General features: G+C 39.0%; 1 protein-coding gene across 10 annotated transcripts in view; it reads left to right on the forward strand.

The window, feature by feature from the left end:
- LRMDA (leucine rich melanocyte differentiation associated) overlaps positions 1-25,374 on the forward strand; it is a 1,033,502-nt gene that overhangs the window by 816,059 nt on the left and 192,069 nt on the right. For all 10 annotated transcript variants that reach the window (XM_058698401.1, XM_058698402.1, XM_058698400.1 and 7 more), the window contains one exon: positions 15,007-15,091. Coding sequence is in view for 8 of the 10 variants with exons in the window: in XM_058698400.1 (XP_058554383.1) it covers positions 15,007-15,091 (85 nt within the window). In the remaining 2 variants the exon portion in view is untranslated. Of the gene's footprint in view, positions 1-15,006; positions 15,092-25,374 lie in introns of those variants that run through there.

Below are 25,374 nucleotides of genomic sequence, written 5' to 3' on the forward strand. Positions count from 1 at the left end.
ATCCCAGCAGATGCCCTTGGCCCTTCCCTCCCTTTAGATGGCTATTGCTGCTTTTAATCCTTTCTGGGATACCCAAGCTTGTTTAAAAAATTACTGCATGTTAAAGCTGTTTGGTGCCAGCTGAGAGCCTGAAAAGTTTAAAATACATGATGTTTGGAAGGCCTTATGGGGATGATTTTCTGCATGTGGAGGCCTTTCGTTGGTGTTGGTGATGATTCAGGATGGACTCTTCAATAGCACTTTCAGTTTTGCCCAGAGATGATGATGTGTTTTGAATGTTTATTGTGCAGCGAGGGACTCCAAAAGACTTGCACAGGTTTTTGTCCACTTTTGAAGGGGAATTTCCTCTTTTGGCCTTTTCGGTGTCCATTACATTGTATTCTAGACCATATTTACCTGGGGAGCCACTCCCCCTCCACCTTTAATCCATAGAGCTCTGGTAGGACCAGTCGCTGACCCAGAACTAGGAGTGGGCACATGATCCAGGCTTGACTGGCAGAGAGTTCCTTCTCCTGGTCATGGAGATTCATTCTGCTATGGGCGTATAACTCAGACAAGGCCACAGATTCCCAGATTTGGCTTGGAACTTTTAGGAAACAGAAGCTTTTTATGCTGTTTTGAAGATGGTAAGATATGGATCTGGAGATCTGGGAAGTCACCACATGGAGAAACTAAAGCAGGAATATGAGTACAAATCTAGAAATAGGAAGTCCTGATGATGAATTTGAGTATGTGGATCCAACCATACATGAAACAATGTACCCTTGGACTCATTAGGACCCTCCTTCCCCATATATTTTCCTAGAGGACCTTAAATTGAATTTCATCACTTAAAGATAGTCTTCTCTTCCTGAATCATCCAATTAGGGAGATTCTACAATTTTTCCTGGAAATGTGGTCAGGTGTCCAGTGTAGTCATAGTCCTATCACATAAGAATTCTTAATCATGTAGGACTTTAATTTCATTTTCTGATAGTCCCTCTAGTGTGCATGACAAAATAACCCCTCCTTCTGGAAAAAAACAAACAAACAATAATCTGGTTAACCATCTCTTTATAAAGACAACTTCATATGATTGAATATTGAAGCATTTCAGTATTCAGTTGTCCCTTCAACCTTGACATTAAATATTTTCTTTATTAGGCAACTTCAAAATTATCTCCTTCCAGGAACGTAGGACAAATTTAAAGCCTATCGAGCATTGATTTATATAATTTGTTATACAGCCATCTCATAGCCTTTTTTGAAGATTTTACTGTGAGTTAGTTCTGGCATCTGCTCCTGAAAGATGGCGATGGATAGTGAGGGGCCTGCTGAGTGAGTCACATGGCACCGTTCACTGGCCCTCCAGAAAGGTCCTGCTGGTTTCTCCTGTTAAGAACGCTTTAACAGACAGGGATGGGTAACTACAGCTAAGTGACTGCAGAAGATTCCAGTAGAATTGGCTAATGTAAGTACAGTGAAGTCGCTTTTACTCCACATCAGAGACTGTGGAATGGCTGTCTTCCTCCTTTTCCCACTTTCACCCCTCCTCCCTGCCCTGGGATGGAACAAGGCCATAGTGAACACCCACTTGGCCCCCATACTCTTCCCTCCACAGTGTCTCTCCACAGCTGTATCTGAATCCATAAACAACTTTGCCCCAATTAAGACATAGGAAGAAAAAATATAATTTCTAAGTCACTTGGCCTTGTGATATATATGCTGGGAAAATAAGTGTGCAGCCTTCCTACCCATCCTGGGCTTTGCAGCCAAACAAATCAATTCAGCCTTCAGAGAAGCATCCATTGCCTTGTGATTATGTTTGTGTAAAGTCTTGGGGTCTTTGATCAAAGAATGGCATTTCAGGCCAGGCCCTAATCCTCACTGCCTTAAGGTGTTTAAATGAGTTAAAAAAAAAAAAAAGTTGATAACAGCTGGGACTTAAATTTGCCTTTGCCCAGCTTTTGTTTTGAAAGGGCTTCTATTATCCATGGCTTCCCTTTTCGAAGCAAAGATGGATCTTTGGGTAAACCAGAAAGGGAAAGAGGATATGGGAGGAAATGGGCGGAGACTCTGAATTAATCTTCTGAGGAAGAATGTTTGATCAGCGGGGAGGAGAGGTTGGAAGCCTTGGATGCTGACAGCAGGCACCTTTCTGACTAGGGTGTGATTGGCACCTTTGAAGCTTCAGTCAGGAGCCAGTGTCCAGTGGGTCGGGGCTTCCTCTGTCTGTGGGTGGTGGTGTTAATAATGTGGCAACTGGAAGGGTTAATTGCAGACAAGCAGCAGGATTACCGTGAGGCCTCTTCAGCTCTAAAAGGAACAGTGAGAGGAAAGCCTCTGATCTGTCAGCCTTAGAGGAAATTAGTGGGAGCAGACTGGAGCAGGCTTTAAAAAAAAGGCATTTAGGATATTAAAGCGTAATGTGAGGAAGGATATTGAAATAGGGCGAAAGGGATAGGAGTGCTGATCTCTAAAGGCAACGTCCCCTCTTCCTACTAGGAATTTCCATGATTTGTTCAGATTTCACAGATGCCTTCTTTTAATGGTCCAGAAGACTGATTTTACTTGCGCTGCAACAGGTTAGGGAAGGGTTACACCCTGTAAGCTGTTGCCCCCAAGTTCCTGTGCAAAACTTGTTTGGTCTCCACCACCTGGCGGTTTCAGAATGTCCTGACGCCGAGGCTCCCGGTATATTTTAAAACAAGTCAGAGCATTACTGACACCCTATCTGCATTAGCTATCTATTGTATATTTTACTTCTTACCCTTCTGGTTCAAGTCGGGATGTTGCCAATAAATCCTGTGTTACCATTAAAGAGGCCATTCATCACGCTTCCTAATGTGATTAATCAAGATACACCACAGTACCCTTAAAATGAGATCATTTTGATAAATCATGTATGACATGAAAAGACTTTATTCCTTTTAAGTGCAATTTAGACTGTAATTTTTTTCCTCATTTATGATTCATGGGAGAAACATGGATAAAATTCCCCTGCACAGTTACACCTTATCTACAGCAATAACTCAAAACTGCTTTTAGATGAAAATTCAGGGTCTTATTCACCAAAGCTGAATGCCAGCTCATTATTTTCTGGCGTTCAGTAGTCCAAAAATAATGTCCACACATTAAGCGGCATTCTCAAAAAGTTGGAATTGGCCAGGCACCAGGCACATCAATTACACTCCATCATCCTTAATAAGGAAGAAATATCAGATGTCCTCTTGGAGTTTTTCTGAATCAGTAATGCTCAGCCTTCACCTTCCCAATTTGGAATGATTTGGAAACAAAAATGGTAGTAACAAAAAAGTATGGGACTTTCAGCTGCTTTACATGGCTCTTTTCTCCTGTTCCATGAAGCTCAGAGGAGGTATTTTTCCCCTCTCATATGGTTCATGCTTTCCTTTCCATTCCCCTTTCCTTGTTCCATAAATGCAACTACCATTTTGTTTGGTCTGAGTTCTGTTTCTAAGCTGCTGTGTGATGCGGGCTTTCTCTCACCACTGCCACGATCATTTGGGAAGCGATAGTCATAACCTCCAATAGAAAAATAATTTGAAAATGTGCCTTCTGGTGAGATCCATCAAGTGTAAGGTCACATTTTTGGTTAAAAGGCAGACACTGATGCTATTCATTAAACTGAAAAATGGCTTGTTTTCCACTAATATTGAAATAAACCCTAGATGAATGTGAAGGCATGCTGGCATGCACTTAGATAGAAAGCAAAGGGAAACACAGATATATTTAATTTGGACACGTAAAGTCAACAGAGTCTTAGGTCTTGCTTAAAATGGAATCAGGAAGATTGGCTGAAACAAATGTGAACAATTAGAAGTTCATTTGCCTCTTTCACAGGATGAGAACATTTAAAGAAGGATTCAGAGTCCAAGAATTACAGACTCACTTTGTGTTTTGTCAGACACTGTTACCTATGAATAAGGACTTGATCAACAGGTAATTTATTTCACTGATGTTCTTAGAGATTAATGCTGGGGAGTGGATCAAAATCCTGTATTTGACTCTGTGTTTAGCCCAAGAATGCACATATCCTATTCATATCCTCATAATACAATAAATGCAGCAAATCTCGAGTTTCTCTGGTATGTCCTATTCACGCCAATGTTCTCTGTACCTCAGTCAGATAGAAATCAACAGCAAGCAAAGATTTCTTGCATATTATTCACATTTAAATGAAATTTCCCATGCTTTTATTTTTTCTGATATAAAGAACGAATTAAGAATATAAGACCATTAAGGCTGTACTTGCCTTGTTTTCGTTTCCGTTTTGCATTTATGACTTTCTCTTTTTGCTAAAAAGATCTGTAAATTTATAAAACACGCATGTATCTCATTAAAAAAGTTTCCTCGTTCTAGCAACACTCAGCAAATCTCCAAAGAATGCAAGTTTAGAACATAAATATTTTAAGGCCCCATAAAATTGGCAGTGAATATTTTTTTCCCCTCTAAGACCATGTTCATTTCATTACAATTTACTACCACGATTATATTTTCCAAAGCAGCTTTTAATACAATACACAATTATTTCATTCGCGGTTACATAGGTCACCTCATTAAGCCTGCGAAGATCAGGCCTCTTGTGATCCCCACAAATATCCTTGCATTTATTCCTAATTAAAATGGCCCTCCTAAAGTGTCTCAAGTTTATCAATACAAATAACAAACTAAGCAAAATAACCGCATTTGGAAAGTTAGCGGGGCAAGGTGACCTGGTCCCCCACATCTCAAACAGAGCCAACTGTGGTGTGTCCGCAGTGGTGCCCTGCCACCTGTTGGCTTTGCTTACATATAACAGGATATTGATGTCCCTCACAGTGGTGTGGTAACCCTCTGTGACCCCTGTCCCAGTTCATCACCCCCAAGAGAAAGAAGGAGCCGTTCGAGAATTCCAGGCCTCCTGATTTCCCCCATCATTCATTTCCTTGGCCACATGTTTCTTCTACTAATGCTAAAAATTTATGGCTGAGCACATTAAGGGCAGTACAAGCCCTTCCCTTCTTCTGGATTATTTCAGAGTTTCCTGTCATAAGGAAATCCAAGACAACGTGTCCTCAGCAGATTGTATGTGACAGTGTCTGTTTCTATCTCAGGAATCTGAGGCATGATGGATAAACTGTCAGTTTTGAAGGATGATGTTTTCTCCATATTTCCATTATGAACTGGGCTGTCATCTCCTAATAAATTTCTTGCATTGGTATCAATTTATTTTTACAAGCAGAGGGTCTGATGTATTTGGGAAAGACACTGACAGCAGATCTGGCCTAGCTTGACAGAGCTGGCTCCACCTCATTTTGGAAAACTACTTTGGTTCCAAGGACAGAACTTGACCCACAGCCCTCGAGAATAAAAAACTCTCTGAGAGGAAGAGAGACACATGAGGCAAGTTCCTTCTTTTAAGCCAAAATAAATCAAGCCTGTAGGACTGCTATGACATAATATTATTTCTAAGACAACCCTACAAACACAGATGAGAAATGCCACATGTAGCTGTTTACTAAAGATAGTTCGACCATCACAGTAATGCAGTGAATCTATGGATGAACTTACAACAAGGCTATAAAGATCATATTACTTTTTCCCTCAGAAAAGATCTCAGTAGTGAGTGTGTTTCTGCTTGACAAGTAAGGAGTAGTAGAGTCTATTCGTGTAATAAATACTTGATTACAAAAGATGTGCATGTCCCTGTCATAGCTACTTTGAAGAGCAGGAGAGGTCATAAAGTCCTACTTCTCAAGAAACTTAAATCTACTTGAAGAGGTAAGATATGCAAAATTACAGGTTATACAAAATGAGAATGAAGTAAAAATAAATCACGGCTAACATTTAATGAGAAATACTGTCATCTTTGTCTATCTTACTTAATGTTCACCTCTACTGGGAAGAGAGGCTGCATAGCATCAGAATGGTTAAGACAGTGGCCACTGGAGGCAAGCTGCCTGGATTTGTGTCCCAGGTCTGCCACATACTAGTAGCCCAAGAAACTAAGTGAGACCTTGGTCAAATTACTTAATTTCTCTGGGCCTTAGTTTTCCTCATCTGTAACCTAGGAGTAGGGGCTGTAGCTGCCTCATGGGAAATGTTGTGAAGATTGAATAAATTAATACATGCAAAGTGTTTACAATAGTCCCAGATACAAAGTAGGACGGATATGTGTTAGCCATTTTTACCCATCATCCTCCTCCTCGTGTCATAATAGCATGACTATTGTTTTTACCATTTTATACTCGAAGAAAGTGGCTTAAAGAGTTTAAGTAAATTGCCCAAGGTCATACAGCCAGATGGAGACTGGCTCTAAATCTTGGTCAGTGAGGCATCTGAGCATAGACAACAGGGAAGTAGAAGATATCCAAGTTGTAAATAAGTCAAGGACAGAATCCTTGAAGCTTAATTAGCTTTTTTCTTACTATCCTTTCCATTCATAGGCCATAAAATAGCCCTTTTCTACATAGCCCCAAACTTAATAAGTGTTATATGTAGTGGTGTGCTGGTAAAGGTTTAACAACTAGCTCTCTGGGGGGAAAAAAGTATGCATGCTTATGTGTACACAGTTTATCGTAATTTTTATGTACATAAAGGGTGAGTAACTCACAACTTATAAATAAAAATTAAATAGATAATACTTTATGTTATAAATTCCCTTCAGCCAGTTGATCCTTATAGAATACTGTTGATTATTTTGGCAAAAGTCTCATGTCCATAGCCAACCTAAGGTTGTGGCAGGTGAACAAGTGTAATTCTGATAGGAAATATCAATGATTTTCCCTCCTTGCTAAGTATGTCAGAACTTCCCTCATTTGTCAGTGACATGAGCTACATGTTTACTAACTGGATAACAGGTTTTGAATACTGGAAGAATATTTCCTCACATTTTTATGCTGTTCACAACATTTTGGCTACAGGTGCAATGTATTTTTTTCTTTTCTTTTCTTTTCTTTTTTTAAGTAGGCTTCACACCCAGCGTGGAGCCCAATGCTGGGCTTGAACTCATGACCCTGAGATCAAGAACTGAGCTGAGATCAAGCGTCAGACGCTTAACTGACTGAGCCACTCAGGTGTCCTGAAGGCACAGTATACTTTTAAGTTTAATCTACATCATTAACATTTTTTCTATCACTTGCTTAAGTTTAAGAAATCAATAAAAGAACAACTCAGTCCCTAATTTGTAGCACTTGGCAACATCTGCCATGAATACTACCACCATGGCAGTGTCAGGCCACCGAAGTGACATCACTGAAGAGCTGGGAAGAGATATGTAGCAACACATCATTCTATAGTATTTCCACTATATAGATATGATAGACATAAATAATTTAAAGAGCATAAATAACAGTAAAATTTTGTAAAATAATTAGGAAGTGACGAGTTATGGTATATATTACCTTTAAATATTATTTGTGCAATTACAAGTGTATGTAATTTAATTTTAAATAAAGACTGTGTTAAACAACCAAAACACAGAATTCCTGAAAATTTAACCACTGGTTTTTGTGAGCTGGTACAGGTTGACTCCAGACCCACTGATTATGTCAACCCCAAGTGGCCAATGAGACTACTCCTGTGTTTACATGGCATAGTCAATGAGTTATTAATAAATAACTTCATGGTTTTATTTACATGCCAGGCCATAAAACATGTTGCATATTAACATGAATTGGATCATCTCTCCACAAATATATTATCTTCCTTAGTTATATACTAAACCCAGGAAGGATTTTTTAGATACCTTCAAACTTCAAGTTCATTGTACAGTTTTGGGACTCAGGCTATGCAACCAAGCAGTGTTGGTCGGAACTCCAAATCCCGCATATGGTAGCTGGGTGATCTTGTGCAAGTTATATAACCTCCCTCAATTTCAGTTGCCTTATCTATAAAATAATAATAATAATGGTACTTGTATCTTAAGGTTGTTGGGATAGTGAAATGAAACTCTGTGTAAAATGCCTGCATATAATTAGTGCTCAAGAAATGGGACACACACACATTCATATATACATTCATTACTTGGAAGTTATAGTATTACATTGTGATTATATTCTATGTTTGAACATTAGGACAAATACTAAATTTTCAGCAAGGATTAATAATGAGAAGCAAATTATTAACTTGCGTTTCATCATATTTCTGTGGACAAAGATGAACATTTGTTTATAGATAGAATATTCCACTTTTTAAATTACCCATGCTCTTTTTAGTAAATTCTCTCTCATTCGATTGTTCAAGAAGTTCCTGTGTTAGGGGCCGCAAGGCATTCACTCTCAATTTGGGTGTTGGCCCCCATGCTCTTGAAGTCTACATTCCTACCAGAAAGGATCAGGTAGGGCCCTGTTGACAGTGGTGTGGGGCAAAAGTGAGTGATGATCAGGAGAGGAGTATCATAAACCTGGGGCCCCCAATGCAGACACAAGGTGGAACTGGGGAAACAAGTTGGCTTTGGGAGGCTTTGGGCTTCTGACTTGGTGCCTGATCACGCTGTGGACTTTTGAACTGCACAGTCTTGGATGTATTACTTATCCTGCTCTGTTTTCTCACTTCTCAAATGAGAGTAACAATAGGATATACCTCATACACTGGAAAATCATTAGCACTTAGGACATATTCAGGAAATATTAGCTCCTGTGCTTCATTGTGCTCCTTTCTTTCCAATCCCCTTCTTTTTCCCCCTTACCTCCTAATATTCCTCCCTCTTTGTCCACTTCTCCTCCCTCCAGTGGGAGAGATTGGAGAGATACTTGATGGAAAAATGCATTCTTTCATATCTGCCTTGATAAGTAGTTAGGATTTTAAATATTTAAATTTTAAATATTTTAAATTGCAAGAAGCAATGACACAATTAAATAAGTTGAAAAATCAAATCACTCTAAATCACATTAACGAAAATCTTTTAATCTTTGCCTATTAGCTTTTACCTCTTGTTAATTTTATATCATTAAAAATCACAGTGTGTATACTATTTTAATATTTACTGTGTTTGCTTAATATCATATCATAAAAATCTTGGCATGTTTCTCCCTTTTTTATATTATAGTGTTATTTGGTTGCCATAAGAAATCATCACTATTTCCATAATGCCCAATATTTAGTTTTTATTTTTCCTTTTGCTATGTAAGTGGCTGCTAAAAATATTTTGGAAGCTACTGCTCTGGATGATTTGTAAAGTCTTTTACATCTCCTACATTCTGTGATTTTATTATTTATTAAACAGTCCACAAAATGCCTAAACCATAGTCCATCTGTCCTCCCTCCCTTCCTTCTTTCCTTCCTTCCTTCCTTCCTTCTTTCCTTCCTTCCTTCCTTCCTTCCTTCCTTCCTTCCTTCCTTCCTTCCTTCCTTCCTTCCATCCCCTCCCTTCCTTCCTATCTCCCTTCCTTCCTTCCTTTTTTCTGTTCCTGGTTCTTTTTTTTTTTTTCCTTCCCTCCCTCGTCTCTCCTTCCATAAATATTTCTAAACTACAACTCTGGATCTGATGCCATTTTAGTAACTGGCATAAGTGGACCCCTTTATCAGATAGAAACAATGGGAAGCTCCAGGATGTTGCCTTCAAGGGGCTTCCTTACTTTAGGGAGGTCTTTGGCACCTACCCCTTCTATGACTGATTTATATGACTGACTTATAGCCTGAACTAGCCTTCAGCCCCTTCAATCAGCTGAATGCTGTGCTCTTGCCCAGAATCTACTCTTTGCCCCTTTGGGACATTTCTTGGTCTCTTGGTTATTGACTCAACCTCATCCTGTACCTTACCGTTTTTTATTCCCTCCTAGTTTCATGACTTCTCGCTCTGACAATATATGGCCTTTTCCACTCCTAAGCCTGTCTGTCATTCCCAACACAATGCATCTGTCATGAAGGCTTTCTATCTTGCTTCACACTGAAAGGCATGGTGCATTTACCTTGGAGCAGGTCAGAAGTCTCCCCGTTCTGGCTCGTTCTTTGGCTTCTAATTTAATCTTTTAGGTGATGGCAAGTTTTTATCTCTGATTCTGGCAACCTAGCTCAGACTTTTGTTGTGTCCAATTGCAATCATTGTATAGCTAGTTTTATCTTTGACATTAAAATGTTTGATTCATTCAATCACAATGCATTGACTATTTTCTATATTTCTGGCAGCATGTTGGGTACAAGGGTTAATAGTATAGTTAATCTTAGAAAGCTAATATAGTTAATCTGGAAAGCTTTCTCTTAGTATGAGTAAGAAACAAGCAGGGACATAATTACTCTTCCATGTGGTCATGTGTTGTAATAGAGGTCAGGGATAAATTTCTGCGACAGTGCAGAGTTTGGGGGTCATGCTACCAGTTGGTGACTCTTAATAACTAGTATTAATCATGGTTATCATTTTTTTTGATGAGTCAGGAATGCAACCCAAGTCCTCATTTTATTTTTCTTGGTATTCGCAGCACAGGCCTTGGCATATAGTAGGTGGTTATTAAATACTTGATAACTAAATGAGTGATGCTTTTTCTTATGAAAGAAAATAAATGTTTTTAGAAGAGTCAGCTTTATACCACAGTTTCAGGGAATGAATTGTGATGAAAAGCGAAGATTGCTTTTGCTTGAAGGAGGCTGACAAATTTCCCAGACCCGGGATCACTTTATGCTGTGTATGATTTAAGGGTGAGTGAGCATGCCAAAGCGCTCCACTTGAGCTGAGTAATGGGGAATGAGTTGTGGAGATGTGGTCTTAGATGGTATTTTGTGAAAAATAGTAGGAGATTTATGGCTATTAAACAACTTTGTAGCTGCCCCCTTCTTGTTTTGAAGCCTGCCAAATCACTCCTCCTGTGGTCTGTATCATATTCCTTCAGGGCATCCATGATGTTCAGAAATATCCACTGGAATGCAGGTTTCCATGGAATGCACCCAATGGGAAGGGACTTGAATTTTACATACTCATCTGAAGACATTTGTTTTCTTCAACCACGGAGTGAGATTCTCACTCTGCAAGTCTCTCATGGAGTGTGCTGCACTTCCACTGACTCTTTTCCAGCGAGGCTGCCAAAGTTCTGTCTTCCTTCCTGCACCATGGAAATTGCAAAGTGCAGTATATTAGTGACTATTATCATTATTGCTGTGAGTTTAAAAAATTATCAGCAACTATCCATTTGTGAGTAGGGAAAGAGGACAGAAACCTTCAATATGCTTTGACAAATCTTAAGCAGAAGAACTTACTAGGCTGGCATGAGCCTTTCAAGCCTTAGTATGAAGGGGGTACACATTCACTAGTATTTATCAGCTTTTTCTATTCCTTTGTCATACTCAGAAGCCTTAAGAAAAACAGAAATGGGGGTATTTCGTCACAAAAGGCAAACCAGAAACCGCCTAAATTCATGTTATCCGTGTTGTGCAAGTACTGGGAAACTGTTAGAGGAATTTCCTCTCATTATGGGTTCATATCAGTATAGGGCTGTATGGATCAGAGAGGAAATAGGAATATTTGTTTTTTCGATTTTCTTGTTTGAGAAATTTCAAAAATGTAGAAAAGTTGAGAAATAGTGAACACATGTAACTAACATATAGACTTTGTATTTTCTAATATATTGACATATCTGTTTCTAAGTCTCTATTTAAATAAAATAAATAAACCATATACACATGTGTGTGTATGTATGTGTGTATATATATGTATATATATATTTGAAGCCTCCCCTATCCCATTAGCTCCAGTCCTATTACCCTGCATTCTGGCAGAGGCAGCCATTTTCATGAAGTTAGTGTTTAACTAGTGTAATTGTTAGATGTTTCCATACACACATGAGGTTGAAGATGAAGATATATATATATATATATATAGATATAGATATAGATATAGATATTTCATATTTGTCATTTTGCAACTTGTATTTTCACTCTATGTTAAATTTATTTATTTATTTATTTATTTATTTATTTATTTATGTTTTCTGTGTTAAAATTTTAGACCTATTCAACTAGAGATACATAAACCAGATTTATTGCTCTTAAATGCTAAATATTATTCTGTCATACAAATATACAATATTTTATTTATCCATTTTCCTTATTGACAGGCATTTGAACTATTTCCAATTTGGTGTGTTCTAAATAATCATGGAATAAACACTGTTTTATGTTCCACTTTATAGACCTGAGTGAAATTTTCCATAGTACATACATTTTAAATAAAATAGATTTTAAATAAAATTTTTAGTTTTATTAGGTACTGCTAAATTACTCTCCAAAGTAGTTGAACCAATGTCTATTCCCACTGGCAAGGGACGAGAGGATAAAAGTTCATTTCCCTTCATTCACCTTAGCCCTTGTTGTAAGACTTGAAAGTTGGCCAATATGGTGAGTGGAAAAATTGTATCTTGTTTTAATTTGCATTGCTCTTCGGACTAGTGAATTTGACCTTCTTCTCTTTCATTTATTAACCACTCAGGTTTTCTCTTCTTTGAATTTCCTGACATTTCCATTGTCCATTTTTCTATTAGATTTTTAATTATTTAGGGACATATGTATTCCAGATGCTAATATTTTATTGTAGTTATTACAAATATATTGGGGTAGGAATGACTTAAAAAATAAAATGTAAGAGTATAACTTTCTGCCATAAGTAGTTAGGAAATTTGGCAAGGACTCAAAGATTTGAGAAGATTTATGGTTCTGAAGATTCAGATTTACCCAAATTTCCTTTATTCCCATTTTAGGCATATCTTCTTAATCCAGGTAAAAGAAAACATTACTTAACTTTTTCCATTTACATTTCAGTCATTTCATACTCAATATACTATGGGTATGTTGCTTCAGTTTCAAGGGAAGTTCTTTATTTGGGGGCAGGTAATGTGCAAGTTTAAGACGTTGTCTTGTCCACTTGTTTCATATGATAATCACTCTTTTCTTAATTGTTCCTATAACCATAATATCGAGAGAACAAATGTGTACATCACTATTGAAAAAATCCCATGGACTTCATTACGATAAGAGCCAAGTCAAAGAACTGGTATTTAGAATCTTAATTTGTAGTAGCTTCCTTAAACATCCAGCCAAAGACATTCCACCAACAGTTTGCAAAATTGTTCTTTTCCCGGATTCTTTTCCATGACTTGAGTTTATAAATGGACACCAAGAAGAAAAATAATTAAATGCTAGGCACAGAATGATGACTGTAAAACCGAACTCATGCCACACCAATTTTGCTTTGACTACAATTGGAAATAAAGGTAAATAGCTATTTTACTCTTGGTTGTAGAGCTCTAATGTTTTGCCCAGTCAGAGGTATTTGCTGAAAGGTAGTTTCTTCCAGTAATTTTAGGAAAAGCTGTCATCAAATTGTCAACAGCCCAAATTGAGATTAAACACACTAAGAAATATCACAATATAGCAACCTAAAATTCATACTGGTATTTTGGGCCTTTATAGCATTGAGGTGGAACAGAAACATTGACAGAGAACCTACGGCCTTTTACTAAGGAAGTATGGTAGATCTGTGGAAGGACAGCTGCCATTACTTTGCCCCATATATCCTGCCTCCAGCATTGAATAGGTGCCATATTTAGAACACTGTCACTGTGTCTCATTTATCATGTGGGGATTGCAAGAGACCCTGAATGCCAAATGGAGGGATATGTGGTGACTTTAGTATTTGAAAATTAATCTAATTTCTGCAGTGTCCTAAGTATCTAATGATATGGTATCTAGCAAGTCCTATCTACTTTTTAAAACATTTTTCTTGGTGACTGAACTTTTATCTTTCAGGACCCAGTACCCTCACATCAAGCTTTAAACACCACATGTTTCCCTTGGAGCTGGAGTGAAGTTGTGCTACCTGAAATCTGTCTCTACCTTAGGGACAGAGCTTCTGATTTTGCTCCATTCAGAACTCTTTCTGTAAAGTCTCCACTGAAAGCTGCTTAATCAAACATCTCAAATGTCAGAAGCAGGGTTTAAAGGGTTTTTCTAGCAAGTAGGTCTAATCTCCTACTTAGCTTTGATTCCTATAATGTAGATAATCTCTTTGGAGAAAAGGCCTGCTCCAAGCAGGGCAAATATATCCCATAGAATATATTTCCTATTCCAGAAAGAAAAATGTAGCATTAATGAAATTTACTTTTTTTGAAGCTTGGAAAGGTTGTAAGCTTAGGATTTTGATCCTAGCAGATGTTCTTTTTTGGATATTAAAAAAAAAAGTAGTATTTGATTCAGAAGTCTCAGTAAGAATTGCAATAGTGATGCTTCTTGCTATAAGTATCCACACTGAATGTGTCAGAACGGTCATGGGTTCTGAGGGACACCTGACTCCACAGCCATAGTCCTTTCTTCCTGGCTTCATCCCCTTAGTTGTAGAGTTACAGAGAAAGAAAGGTAGCACTTCTTACCCATACAGGTCACACTATATACAGTTCGATGGTTAAAGAGCTGTTTGTGTACAATAAAAAACCATTTTCACAGATACATTTCATATCATTTTCTTTTAGGCTTTGGAATGGCAAAGTTTTATTGGGGACCATTATGTACCAAATTTCAGATGAGTTTTTCAGTGTGGTTGTTAAACTTAGCCAGAACCCCAAATGCACAGTGTACAATGGTTTATATCCTTCGGTTCATGCTACTGAGCTTCTGTGTCTCCATGCCACTGGGCCCACGTAAACTGGCCCTGTTTTTCCCCATCCACCCTGGGGCAAAGCCCAGCATCTTCACTGGTTTCCATAGAAATCTACTCACAGTGAACACTGAATCTGTGGGAAGCACCTGAAGAAGGCCTGTGACCTTTACCCTCTCTCCTTCCTCCTTCTCACCTTTCAGTTCAACACAATAAACAAACCATCCCTTTGTCACAGAGCCCTTTCACCTGTTAGTGAGACTCTTCAAAGCTTCCTATGCTACCCTGCACTCACCAGAACATCTCAGCACAGACAACTCTTGCTTCCTAAGAAGAGTCTTGGTTGATAATACTTCCTCCAGACCCAGATCCCTAGAAGACATGTTTGGTAAATGAAGGTATTTAGTGGCTGGTGTTACTTCATGTTGACATGTTCTTTTATTACGCAGGCTTCCAGTGACCATGTCGAGGCCCCTCCAGAGCACCCCTATACACCCCTGCCTTCTGCTTCCAGGGATCTCACCAATCACCGAGGTAGGAACTCAGCTTTTTATTGCTCTTAGTAGTTACAGGGAGGGACACTTGGCTGTGCAGAGCTCTGGGCTCATTATTGCTGCCTCTGCACTTTAGAAGGAACACAGTGCTTTTCAAGGTCTTGATGAGAAAACCATACCTGTCAAACCTAGTGATTTTAACTCATATTAAATAGAATTTAGTGGCGGTCTACTGGGAAGGCAAATAAATCCATGCTATAATATAATTTTGTGATTTGATTTTTTTTTAAGTAAAGAGATTATAGTACTTAAAAATTACTAAGTAGATCATTACCCGCAGCAAAAGTGTTGGAGAGAATTGAGAAACTCACTAATGTTTGTAAAAGTATCATTGTTTGGAGAGAATAGTTTAAGTCTGTAATTTTAAAATGAATGAACTCTATGTTACAACTAAAAGGAATTCCAATTTGCCTAACAACATTGCCCAGGATCAATGCACAGCTTTTCTTAAATTATCTGATCCTCAAAAACATTAATTTGGCTTACCCAGTATTCCCGAAGACTTGAATTCTTACTACCATTTCTAGAGTCTACATGGAATATAATTTAAAAATGCCTCATCCCTTTGCTGTCTGCTTAGGCCAAGGACTCTATGATCACCTTTGTTGGAACCGGGGGGACACGAGGCCATGTGGTATAACTGCTTTACCCCTTTTATCCTGGTTATGACTACAGGCATGTTTCTTAATTGTGAATCTGCCTTCCAATCTAAGTAAGAACAGGCTTTTATCGAGGGCATTCCATACTTTGAACAACATTTCCCCAAGCGGGAAACTCCCCTCATACATTCAGGCAACACTGAATAAGGACTGTTCCAGCTCCCACCTTCTTTGCAGGATGGATGGGCATGAACAAAGGCTGTAGAGATGCCCAGAAAGTGGGGAAGCTGGCACTTGAGAAGACATGTGGGCTCTGGGCAAATGGCACACTTCTACTCTGCAGGCAATGATCAAGGGTGTATTGCAGGATTCCAGGTGTCTGTGATTTGGACCTTTGTTGCCTATTTGTTGTCTGGGCACAGTAGGACTTTTCTACATTTGCATATATTTTGGTTCAATTAGAATTCTGTTCATTAGGTGTCAGTTTTGTGGAAATCAACTTTGTTCAAAGGCAGGTAGAACAAACAGCTACCCACATGCTGTATTTTGAGGACCGCGAATAGAGCTCCCTCACTGAATGTCCTTATGGAAGTCTTGAACATATTCCTTTAGAGACTGGTGTTTTTTGTTTTGGTTTGGTTTGGTTTTTTTTTTTTTTTTGGTGGGGGGCAGGTGGAGAGTTCCTCTAGGTGAATAACAATACCATATCTAGACAGAATAACCAATTAACTCTAGCATTATATCCTCATGGATTTATTTATTGGTTTCTTATATTTAAATAAAGGTATTTTTACTGTATAGATCATTGAGTACACTGCATAGGAATTGAAGTCTCAGAGCCCCCAAGTCCACTTGTAAAAGTTGATCTAGCCATGAAATTGAGATTTCACAAAAGAATGACATAATGAGATGAATGATAATCTCCAATAATAGGACCATATTTCACTGTAATAGTAAAACAAGAAATTTGAACGTTAAAGAAATGAAATATAAGACTACAAGTTGTGAAGGTATGTTGAGTAATATTTGGAATATGGAAAAATGCCCAAGGTGTTTAGAGTTAAAACAAATGCCCTTTGATGATGTCAGAGCCCAACATTATGGGAACGTTGTTATCTAAAGGACCCAGCAACAGATATCTCGGTTTTACTGAGGAATACCTTATCCATTTAATGAGCCGGTTGCTTGATTAGTTTGAAGGACCTGGTAGTGAAAAAAGTGAACATAATGAAATGGTGGCCAGGTCTTTGGGCCTGTGGTCTTGTGGATACCAGTAAAGAGAGAGCCAGAGAAATTCATTAAGTTTGAATTATTATTGGACTGATCCATGTAGGGAAGAGATGAGACTGATATGTTTTAGCTTGGCGTGAATCCTATGATAACAAGTGAGGAAAGCCTGATTTTTCAGCACCCGGAATGAGACTACGTAATGCCACTTTGCTTTTTTATATTTAAGTTAAAGAAATTATTCTTTTTTTTCTGATCATATAAACCACCAAACTATCTGAGTATCATTTGTTAATACCTTTATGGAAACAGTTTACAAACCTTTATCCAGGGAGGCTCTTTCACATTGTGAAGGCAAATTACATCATTTCTTTCCCAAGTGAAATCCTCCATGATGTCTGAAACTTGGTCTATAAAATCTTAAGTGGAAGTTCTATTTGCAAATAATTTTTGATTCATCCAGTTCCCAATCTCTTTTCATTCCGCACCAACAACTACATAAACTGGTGGGCAGTAGTTCATGTGCAAATTGCTATTTTTCTGTACATGCCATTTTCCCTTTGCTTGTCCTTTTATGTAACTTCCAATGTCGAGTCTGATAAACCCAAGATTCATTTCCTAAGGACTGTAGATTCAAATGCAAAGGATTTTGCATCTGTAATTTACAGCTAATCCATGCATTGTAGGGATAATAATGCACTGTACTTTTTGATTCTTATAAGAAATTGTTTCTTACATTGATTTTTCCTCTTCCTGAGGTACTTGTAATATTTGCTTCTTTCTCCTTAGTGCAATTGTTTATATTCTTCTTTTGTGATAGAGGTGAAGTGTATGTATATCTTGAACTCTTCATAAATGAAAGTTCCCTGAGGGGCAGTAAAAATTCTAATTGTTCTTCTCTTTCACATCACTGGTTCCTGCTCATACTACAGGTATCAGCTTAAATATCCCAGCTGTAAGGAAGACTCTTCTGATACCACCCCACACATTTATATTAGGTCAGTGCTCTTTTATTTGGGGACTGTCTTCCTGGATAGGCTATAAGGTCTTAGAGGCATTGATGGAGATTGTGTCTCTTTGCTCACCATTGTGCCTGCAATGCCTAGCACAGGGCTTCCTGCTTAATAGAAGCTCAGGTTAATATTTGTTCAGTAAATGATGAGAGGCGAAAGTCAGTAATTTAGATGCCTCTGTGAGATAACTTGATTGTGTCTGAGAAAAGAGACCCATCTTTCTTTGGGAGTGAGTGATACTGGAAGGAAAGGCCAGCCTTGTGGACCTCAGACCTCAACTTTGGTTGCTTTCACAACCCCAGATCACCATGGTTGGGTCTATATCTATTGGTTCATTGCCAGACAGCATTTTAGCCACATTGTATAACTTCCAAGTAGATAATAATTTTTATGTCATAGTTTTCAAAGTCTGGTACTTTGATGGTAGGAAGGAAATAGGATGAATTAAAGCAACTAATAGAATTATTTTACTAGAACAGAAGCTTCAAAGAAGGGGCTGGACTTGCAATGAGATGCAGGCTGTGATATACATGTGGTTTTAGAATGGTGCGCCTGAATCTCTCTGAGAATTCAGCTCTAGGTCTGAGTATGTCTTTAGAGTACAGGGACCACGCGGCTGTGTCAATGATCCCAGTTGATACCTAGTGGCAGTCTACTTACTATATCCTCTATTGGGTATCCACATTATGAGGAGTGTTGAAGTGTTAGAAAAATGTTTCTTTAAATATGTGCATAGGACATACACCTGCCTGCCAGGTATTGCCACTCTTTATCTGGTAGCTGTTAGAAATGGAATTTGCATTTATATAGACCACTGTGTCTTTTGGGGTAAACATTTCTGTTTAGTGAATAGACCATATCATACTCAAGACAACCCTATAAAGTAGGAAGAATAAATATTATTATCCCCATTTAACAGAGGAAGGCGCCAAGAACTGCTGGGGAAGACTAAGTCACTCATTGACAGAGGCAGGGAAAAAAATATTCAGAGTTCTGTGTCCTTGACTCCCAGGCCACCCCTGACATGTGTCCTTCACACAGGACATCTGAAGCAAATACAGGACTGACCGTGGCATTGTGCTGGAGGGAATAAGAAAGTACAGGCAGAGAAATGGCCTGGAAATGGCCACTGCCAGGGGTGAATTTCCAAATCCTTTGCTAAGGCTGCAGCAAAGTATTATAGTATCCTTGCCTGTTTTTGTCAAAACAATTGTGTTACTTTCCTTCCCTCCCTTCTTTTAAATTACAAGTCTATAAATTCAAGAGCAGAGAAAGTTTGAAAAACCAAAGGGGAGAATGCTATGGCATCAGTCTGTATTCAGATAGGAAAAAAGAAGACCCACTATATATTCACATCATGAAGGGTTTTAATGTGAGGAATGAGAGAGAGCCTTATCCAGTCAGGGAAGACCCCACTCAGTGTCCCAGCCTCACACCGAGGCTGGTGATCCTTGAGAGCTTGCTGAAGTTTCTGCACATGTCAGGAATGCCTGGGAACCTCCTAGTGACATTCTCTATGTGCAGCGCTGCTGTGGGAGTGACTCTAAAGAAGTTCACTTGGACACTGCTTCAAACATTAGAACTGCCCAGACATTGCCCTGCTCCTCTTTCTCTCTGGATTTCCAAGTCATACTCCAGTGTCTCTGTTTGGCTCTGTCTAATGTAGAATCATGCACCAAGGGAAGTCTCAGAAATGCAGTTTCTAGTTCCTCCTCTGAGCTGCAGAGAAAACCTTAGTAGAGGGTGGTGGTGATGCCAGGTTAGAACAGACAATCCCACACGTATCCCATAATCTGACATGGCCAGTAGCTATCACACCAAAGGCCCCATTACGGTGCATTTGTATGCACATTTTGCAAAGTTATTGCAAGTCCAGTGAACATCCCTGAATTATTATTTTTCCCTGATGCTTATACAGTCTTGAAAATATGCCATAGTTACCTTGTTGTATTAAGCATTGGACTTTAAGTGTATGAAAGAAAGAATGCAAGAAACCAAGAGGAAATCTATGGAAACTTGCTTGGAGATGGTTGCCAACCTACTTCCAACCAACCTTGGCAATCTTGCCGTTATCTCTGACACATTTGGTAGGTGTTCATCCTCTTCTGCAGCCAGGGGCTTGGTCTATTTGTGTTTGAAATTGATTGCTGGGATTGCCATTGAATGATTTACATAGCAACTCATCATAATTAGTTATCGTTTGCAGTCTCCTTAATGTGAGTTGCATTTTATGCTTAGGAATTGATTTTTCTGTATATCTCCATGAAGCAGCAAAATGTGTGCCATGCAAATAAGAAGAAAAAGACAGAAAGAAAAACAGCAGGCATTTTTTTTATTTTCTTAACAGTTTTAGCATGAGATATAAAATATGTTTTCACAGAAGCCATAAATAGAGTGTTTTGCTTCAACTATTTAAATAAGTCAAAATGAAATGAATAAGAAGAAAATGAATGGATGTGTGTGAAGATGTGGCAATGTAGACAAAGATGTTTGGGATGGGGAGATGTTGGCCAGAAAACCTGCATGCCAATGAGCAGAATACTTTCGGGAGGGTTCAAGATGGGGCTGCTTGATAACCAAACTTCTCATTACAATTTGTTTTAGGCTTAGAGGATTTGGAGGTAATCTGTCTCTTTCAGACAATTTTTAAATTTTTTTTCCTGTTTTTTGTTTGTTTGTTTGTTTTTTATGGTCCTCACGTCTTGCTATGTCATCCCACAGGGGACATGAAACCTAAGTAGGTTTGATTGTTATAAACAAAATCTACACAGAATAAGAGCACAGACTAAATGAAAATAAATACATTTATTTAGGTTATCTTAATAGGTCAGCATTAAGGTATCTTTTTGCCTATTGCTTGTTGGTCCTCATTGACCATTTAAAAAGATGAAATAAGCAATCTGATGGTTATGGTGACTTTGCCAGGTAGGTCCCACCTGAGATCAGACCCTATGACTAAAGCAGCCTGCTTACTTATTGCTTTCTGTCTTCCTAAATATTTTGATTAGTTTTTCAAGGGAGCTAACTATTGGATAATTTCTCAAAAAACATCACCGAGTCATTGAAGATTCACAGAAGCATGGCAGATCCAGCTCTTCTCCATGGAAAGTGTATTGAAAACTGTGAAAGAGAGAGAGAGAGAATGGGAGGGAGTGAGCAAGAAGAAAAAAGAAAAAGAAAATAACTTTAGCAATTGGCAAGGATGGCCTCCTTGCTGACAGGAACGTGTTTCTTCTGTGGGTCCTGCTACATAAGTGCATGGCCTCAGCTCTCTTCTTTCAGACTCCATGCCATGGCTTTGCCCTGGCTGTGAGGGGAAGAGTGTGTTGGTTCCTTGTGCAGAGCTATTATTAGCATTTTCTAATTATGTAAAATGCTTCCTCTGATGACATTTCAACAGAACCCATTACTTTAGTTTTCTTTCCTTCATAATGCTTTTATGGGCTTATAATCTTGGTGGAATTCTCAGATGCTGAGAGATGCTAAAGTTTCCTTTATTTAATCGAGGTGACTAGTGATTTGACAGTGGTGGTTGACAGGTTTATTTTATCTGCGTGGCAGTGGGAGTCTATTTTCAGTGTGTGCGCTCTGTTCCAAAGTAAAAGGACTTTACTAAGTGCTGAATAAATTGTACTTTCCTTTGATTCTAGACCTTGCTGAAATGGTTTAAAAACTCTAGTCTGGGTCATCAAATTCATCTTTCTGCTGCTTTGCAGGGTCAATAGCTTCACTCTGTACTGAGCAGGGCTGGGTGGATTGGAATGGAGGGTAGTGTAGATTAAAACTTCCGCATATATATAGATAGATGTGCATGTGTGTGCTCGCTGTCTGGGAAGGTGGCAGTGATGGAAGAGCAAGCCAAGTGGAATCTGAAGATGGATGAATCCGTTCGGCTATTACCAAGACTGGCATGGACTTCAGCCAGGAACTTTAAGCAACCTCCTTTAAGCATTTGAAATCCATAGGGGTCCATAACCTATCTTTTTTTCTCCAAGGATGATTTTTCATTTGCAGTCTCCATGATTGCTTTATTTCTACTCTTTGGGCAGAATTGTTGTGCACTCATAGACACAGAGGGGCTACGAATTTGGCTCTTCTGTTCCAGCAGCAAAGTAAGGAGGCAAAAATGGAGTCATGCCTTGTATTCCCAACAGGAACAAACTTTACTTCTGCAGGATAAGAGATAACCCTTCCCCTAAAAAACCAGTCCAAATAAAAAATGGTGGTGAAGGGGCACCTGGGTGGCTTAGTTGGTTAAGTGTTTGACTCTTGATTTAGGCTCAGGTCATGATCTCAGGGTTTGTGAGTTTGAGTTCCATGTCAGTCTCTGTGCTCTCTGCTGCCAGCACAGGACCTGCTTGGGATTCATTTTCTCTCTCTCTGACCCTCCCCTTTCCCTCTCCTGCCCGCCCTCTCTCTCTCTCGATACATAAATAAACATTTTTTAAAAATTATGGTGAAAATATGTCCCTCTGCCTTAAAAATGGAGAGTCTTGGATTGACATGATTGAAGATTCTAAATGTCTTGAAGTTTTAGAGTCATGGGCTATTTCTAATCCCTTTCACTACAAGTGAAGAATTGAGACATGGTGAAATATAACTTATGCAATGACAGATGCTGCTCTCACCACCTTCACGTAAGGAGTTTTTCCATCATCCAATGTCTTTACTTAGTATCCACTGTGTACAAAGCATATGTTAGCATTTGTGGAAAAACTGAAGGATAGAGAGCATGGTATCTGTCTTCTAAGAATTTATGGTTTGATTGAGGACATACCAAAATGAAGCAATGCCAATCAAGCTAGATATTATATATTATATAAGTAAAAGTTGCCTGACATGGTAAAACCTTAAATGTTGTAAATGTTTAGAAAAGTTGGGAATCAATAAATGTTAGAATAGTCAGGCATGGCTGTTTGGCAGAATTGGTCTTGAGCTTTGAAAGGCAAGTACGGCATGAGTAGATGGAAGGCAGAAGAAAGGTATTCCAGAAAGAAAGAAAAAAAAAAAGGGGGGGATATGGGTAAAGAAGAAGCACAAATGTAAGAACAGATAGAACTGACTAGAGGAAGGGGTCTGGCTTTGAAAAAGTCAGAAGTGAGGTTAGGTTTGTAGGATGGATTATGGCAGGTCTTGAATAGGCAAAAGCATCTAGATTTGATTTAAAGCTGTTCTTTTGGATTATTAATCTGCAAACGGTGTGAGGAGGGAGTTGGAAAGAAAAGTCTGGAATTGAGGCGGCCACTGTGGGATGGCGTCAAAGTTTTGGAAACTTTGGATTTCTTGATACCAGGCTATGTGACTGCAGACTGCTGCTTCCGAAGAGCAGGTTTCTAACAAAGGCAATTTAGGAAACAACTTGGTAACAGATGGGGAAGACAGCTGGGGCCAGGGCACTTCCAGTGGAGCAGGGAGACGGCAATGTAACAGTAACCTTCCAACCACCATGGAATTGTTGTTTAAGGTTGCTGATGGTTTGGTCATAGGGTATCTCTGGCTCAGGCATCAGAGAAAATGGACAGTTGGTGCCTTTCCTCCCCACATTATTCAAAGTATTTCTGATGTTGGCTTTTGAAACGAAAATTTAGAGCCCAGTATCAGGATAATGTTGAAATAATCTAGCGTTGATGATGAAGACCCTGGAGTGGCTGGCTGGTTGGAGGAACAGAGAAGGGTAGGGATATGAGAAACATTCTGTAGCAAATGCAATAGACTGACTTAATGACTGATTATGTTTAGAGACAGAGAGTACAAGAGAACAGAAGACTGTGAGGACGCTGTCAGGGTGTATGGGAAGCAGTGGTCTCTGCTGGTATCCCCCTTCTTTCTTCTCACCTTGCAGAATGCTTCCCTACCACTCATGCATGAGCTATAATCTAGCCTGTTAAATGGGAGTCTGCCAGAATTAATGTAGTGGAGCTCATAGCAACAGGAACAAACATACAATAAGCAGGCAAAGCAGCCACAAAAATTTGTTCTCATTCTGATCTTTGGCTCCAGATGAGCTACATTCTTTAAAAAAAAAAAAAAACAAAAACAAACAAACAAACAAAAAAAACTAATAAGTGCCCAACATGTTTATTCCAAAATCTTGGGTTTCTGGAAGAAGAACTATTTGAAGCCAATGGTTTTGGTCTAGATTGTTCTGCTGAGAGCTCTGCCCAGCATTCACCTCCCCATCCCGGTTCTAATTAATTTGTTTCCCTATATCTTATAGAAAACTTTACCCCTGCCCCAGGTTTTTCCTCATGTAGAGATTTTACAACCTTTTTGGAACAAATAAACAAACATCTGGAATCATGTGGTACATTTAATTAAAAAGTTTGCATTTGGCCAGAAATGGTAAAATCATGAAAAATGGCCTGTCGGTGAGCTCAAGAAGGCCAAACAATGACGTTGTTGGCTGCAAACGGATTGAAATTGAGTGAGGTGAACACCTGCTCAGTTCAGCCTGCTGTCCTCCAGCTTCCCCCTCCTACCCATTAATATTTACTGCTCTGCTTCTTTATCCATTCTAATGAAATTTTTGGTTGGGGCTGGCCAGGGGAGAAGGCTGTTACTTTTCCAATAACCTCGGATTTGTTGGGATACGTATACTTTATAAAGAGTGCAATATTGGGCTTTTTGACTTTTCACTTCCCTTAATCAGAATTCCATATGCTTCAGGTCACTGCAGAGGCCTATTTCTGTTTCTTCAATCAGTCGGCCAACCACTTTTTTTTTCTTTTGGGAGGAACCCTGCACTGGGGGTTGTGGGAGATGCACAAGAAGCCGCGGGATCTGCCTTCAGGAATCCTGTAGTCTAACTGTAGAAATGAGGCTCTGCACACAGAGAACAGAGGTCAAGCTACAAGAGTACACAGGAGGGAACATGAGAGAAGAGCAGAGGGTTGGGATGTAGCCTTGGGTGAAAGGAGAAAGCTGGGTTTATCACATCACTTGGGAGTCGCCATTTCTAAGTTCTTTCTACTCTGACATATAGAAAAGGCTTGACTCTGCCCACTCCCTACTTCCAACTGGCTGAGAGTGCTTTCTTCTAATCACCTCTTATAAACCTACAAACCAAGAAAGAGAAATGTGTAGTTGATAGAGAAATGCAGTTTCAAAACAGACCCTCCATCCTCTCTGTCTCCATTCACCCATTCCCACCTAATTATTGCTCCTGTGGACTTTGAATATAAAAAATTCTAAAGCCACCCCTGGAAGGAAACCATCTGTATAGATGATGCACCTGGAGGAAGTCTCCCTGGGTGGTTTCAGGGTGTGAAAGAGAATTTGGGAAGAGACCAAGTAGAGTTCTTGTTTAATTTCTGGCCATAGTCCAGCTGAGGGGTGTGTGAGAGAAATAATTTTAAAGCAGGGTTAGATATGATGATTTTACCTTTCTAAGGATCTTCTCCTCTGTGAAACATGTCTGTCCTAAA

Source organism: Neofelis nebulosa, chromosome 13, assembly GCF_028018385.1.
Source record: "Neofelis nebulosa isolate mNeoNeb1 chromosome 13, mNeoNeb1.pri, whole genome shotgun sequence".
Taxonomy (NCBI): Eukaryota; Metazoa; Chordata; class Mammalia; order Carnivora; family Felidae; genus Neofelis; species Neofelis nebulosa.